The 3,801-nt window shown below is 53.8% G+C and overlaps 1 protein-coding gene and 1 pseudogene across 2 annotated transcripts in view; one reads left to right on the top strand and one right to left on the bottom strand.

The window, feature by feature from the left end:
• Window positions 1-389, bottom strand: part of CTBP1 (C-terminal binding protein 1) — a 36,418-nt gene extending 36,029 nt beyond the window's left edge. The window contains exon 1 of the mRNA XM_011936788.1: window positions 161-389. Within this exon, the coding sequence (XP_011792178.1) occupies window positions 161-182 (22 nt within the window). The 5' untranslated portion in view covers window positions 183-389. The remainder of the gene's footprint in view (window positions 1-160) is intronic.
• A 1-nt stretch (window position 390) lies between these two features.
• LOC105508026 lies at window positions 391-3,111 on the top strand (annotated as a pseudogene). Its single transcript, XR_001001194.1, has one exon. The product of XR_001001194.1 is annotated as a putative uncharacterized protein CTBP1-AS1 (transcript).
• The last annotated feature ends 690 nt before the right edge of the window (window positions 3,112-3,801 follow it).

Raw genomic sequence — 3,801 nt, 5'->3', positions numbered from 1 at the left:
GCCCCGCCAGCCGCCGCCCTCCCGCGCTCGCTTCTGGCCCTGCGGCCTGGCCCGTGCGCCTCCGAAAAGCTTGTCCTTGCGGTGCCGCTGTCCCCGGGGCTGGCCAGGGGGACCGAGGCCGCGGGTTTCCCCCATCGCCCCCACCCGGGCCCTGACTTACCGTCCAAGAGCCGGCCGCACATGGGGCCCCGGGAGGAGAAGCGCGCCCGCCCCAGTGCGTCCCCAGCCGGGGGGACCCTGACTCCGGGAGGGGCCGCGTCCTGCCCGGCCCAGCGCGCTGTCCCCGGCCCGGGAAGTTCAGGGCTGGAGAACCCCCTTCCCGACCCCGTTTTTCCTTTAACAAAAGTAGGGTTTGTAGCCAACCAACGTCCAGGCAGCTCAGCTCTGCTGCTGCCCGCTGCCGGAGACGCCCCGACCGGGAAGGGCCCGAAAGTCCCTTCAGGGAGAGGCCGCACCGGGCCTGCTCACCCAGGGGCTGCCCCTGCAGACTCTCCCGAGGGGCCCAGGGATATTCCTCGCGCCGCGAGTGGACGCTTCCGTCCACCGCGTGGGGAGTTCCTCTGCGCGTGGCTACTCTGAGCACACTGGAATGATCAGATGGTTGCATAATTTCAGAAACCACAGCCTGGAGACGGAATGATACAGACTCCTATCCGAGAGAGACACCTGCTCTAGTTTCGCTGTGGTTCGTGAGGACGCATCCTAGGCTGCCCTGAGAAGCCCATGTCTGCCCTTCGAGGCCTGGGAAGACGTCTGACCCCACTGACAGTGCTGGGTCCTCAGTCGGGGCTGCCATGCGTACCACTTTCTGTTCTAAGACCGGGCTGCCCAGCTGTGGCCTGGAGGAAACCTGGCAGGTGTCACCAGAGCTTTGGGGAGGGTGGGGCCCTGTCGGGGAAGCCCAGTGGGAGTCATGAAGGAGGGAACATGTGTGGAGCCCTTGTAGGGGGAGGGGCAGCCCTGCAGAGACCTAAGAAAATTCCAGAAAAATGAGCAGCAACCTGCAAGGCCAGACATCGGTGCAGGGGACAAGGGGTCGCAGATAGAGGGGCCTAGGAGAGGCTGCCGGGAAGGGACGATGTGGTTGGTGGGGTGCACAAGCAGGGACCTCACTGGACTTTCCTGTCAGCTCGGCATGGACAGCCAGCCCAGGAGAAGGCAGCAGGGACGTGCCACCCCCTCTTTCCCCAGGGAAGCTGGGGACAGACGGGTCCCAGGCACTCCATCCTCTGCAGCAAGTCAGGTTGTGATTTACTGGGCGTTGGTGAATAAAATGGAGAGGCTTCTGGGGAGAAATTCCTGGCTCCCACGTGGACTTGCAGAGCTCAACAGGCAGCCACGTGGCTGAGTGTCCAGCAAACATCACATAAGGCTTTGGGTCCTGTAGGTGAGGCTGCCATGAGCAGCAAGCTCAGTCCAGAAGAGCAGTTCCTCTCCAGGATCCATTTCCTGTGCACTTTTATGTCTAATGTAGCTGGAGCAGAGCTCTCCGGAATTCCACAGGCAACTAAGAACGGAGACGGATGCCAGCCAGGGATCCGTCGTCTTCCCCATCAGCACACCCCATGGCCTCCGTCTGCAGTGTCCCTCTGCACAACTTGTCAGTGCGTTATCACGACTCTTATATGACCCTGGCCCGTCCCACTGTCCTGGCTTGTTCCAAGTGCTTCCTTCTCCAGCTGTGGTTCTGGCTGCAGAGCTGTCTGCTCCCCATGTTGGGCAACTCCAGCCAAGATTCCTACACCTAAATGTGACTGTGTTGCTCACAAAGAAGCCTCAGTTTTGTGTGCACCCAGCCGTGTGCACAGCTCGTCCCAACCCCAGTGGGCGCTGCCTGCCTCTCTCACCTCCAGTCCTTCCCATGATGAGCAGATGACCACCGCCCTCCAGGGTCAGTGTTTGGCTGCTCTTGTGCCTGCCCACCTGCCTCCCTGTGCCTAGGCCTGTCATGTGCCTGCACACAGGCAGGAGGGTCCCATGGCGTTTGCCCTACACAGATGGGCTATCCTAGGAGCTGCTGGAGAGTCACCTTGGTGGGGATGCCAGAGGCCTGGGCACTAGGTACCCCCCGGCCAGCCTCCATTCCCACACGGGTTATTTTTGTCCATCGCGTGGGACAACCTAGTATTGGGGGAAAACTCAGTCCACTCTAAAGAAGCATCGGCATTTTGGATGGACGAATGCTGCTTCATGCGACTCCACATCAATGGACTATATCACTCAACTCGGGTATTTATGAGTGCTTCTGTGTGCCAGCCATGTGTGAAAGAAAAACGCCAACTTACCTGACACCAGGACAAACCAGGTAGATCACTGTGTCTGGTTCCTACTCTTCCGCCAACTCTCCTGGACCACCGTTCTGATTTCTGGCACAGCGTCGGGGGCGAGCCCATCAGTACCCAGAGCGTCTGGTGTGCAGCCAAAGGCCCCCATTTTATCAGTCGGTGTCTTCAGTATCACACTGAAGACAAGGGCCACCCTGTCGCTTCACGTACCTCAAATAGAAAAAGCGCCTGGGAACATTGATGAGGTATTAAAGGAAACCGCTGGTGGTGTCAGTCATGTACACACAGGAAAAAAAACAATCACTTTCATTTATTTATTTATTTTGAGACAGAGTTTCGCTCTTGTTGCCCAGGCTGGAGTGCAATGGTGCATCTCAGCTCACCACAACCTCTGCCTCCCAGGTTCAAGCGATTCTCCTGTTTCAGCCTCCCGAGTAGCTGGAATTGTAGAACACCCATCACCACGCCCAGCTAATTTTATGTATTTTTAGTAGAGATGGGGTTTCACTGTGTTGGTCAGGCTGGTCTCGAACTCCTGACCCTCAGGTGATCCACCCACCTCAGCCTCCCAAAGTGCTGAGATTACAGGCGTGAGCCACTACAGGCATGAGCCACTGCGCCTGGCCAAAAACAACCAAGAATTTTTTTAACAATAAAATGACCAACAAGTAAACTTGAAACAAAAATGGACAAATATCTAAAATATTTTTAAATGTATATATTTTACTTGGCAAATAATAATTGTATATATTGTTTAAAACTTGTTTTAAAACATGTATACATTGTGGAATGGCTAAATCAAGTCAGTTAACATGCATTAACTCACATACTTGTTTTTTGGTGTGGTGAGAACACTTAAAATCTACTCTCAGCAATTTTCCAGCACATGATACATTGTTACTAACTAATAGTCATCATGTCCTACTATAGATCCCTAGAACATATTCCTCCAGTGTAACTCAAATGTATCCTTTGACCAACATCACTGCCCAGCCCCAGCCCCAGATAAACACCATTCTACCCTCTGCTTCTGAGTTCAACTTTTCTAGATTTCACCTGTGAGATTATGCAGCATTCGTCTTTCTGTGCCTGGGTTTTTCACATAACGCCCTTCTGGTTTATCCATATTGTCATATATGGCAGCGTTGTCTTCCTTTTTAAGGCTGGCTGGTGTACCATTATGTATATACACCATATTGTCTACCTAAAATATTTTTAATACAATTGCTGAAAACTGCCACATAACTTGTATAACTGCTATAAGGGCTTGGTTTTCAGCCATAAGATGGGAAGAGAAGTAACATCTACCTTGCAGGATGACTGCAAGCTGTAAAGTACCACAAAGCCCAGGGGAGCCCAGAACCGCCACTGTAGGACAGGTCCTCTGGAAGCAGACAAACCTGCCGTGTTACTTTAGCCCTCCAGAGTCCAGTTTAGCCAGGGATGAAATGAGTACAAAAGAACACCTTTCTTGTAGGATTGCAAAATGATACAGAGGACGTCTTCATCCATTCTG

This window comes from Colobus angolensis, unplaced genomic scaffold (genome assembly GCF_000951035.1).
Source record: "Colobus angolensis palliatus isolate OR3802 unplaced genomic scaffold, Cang.pa_1.0 Scaffold157, whole genome shotgun sequence".
NCBI lineage: Eukaryota > Metazoa > Chordata > Mammalia > Primates > Cercopithecidae > Colobus > Colobus angolensis.
Note: the sequence above shows the minus strand (reverse complement) of the source record. Positions and strands in the feature narration are given on the sequence as shown.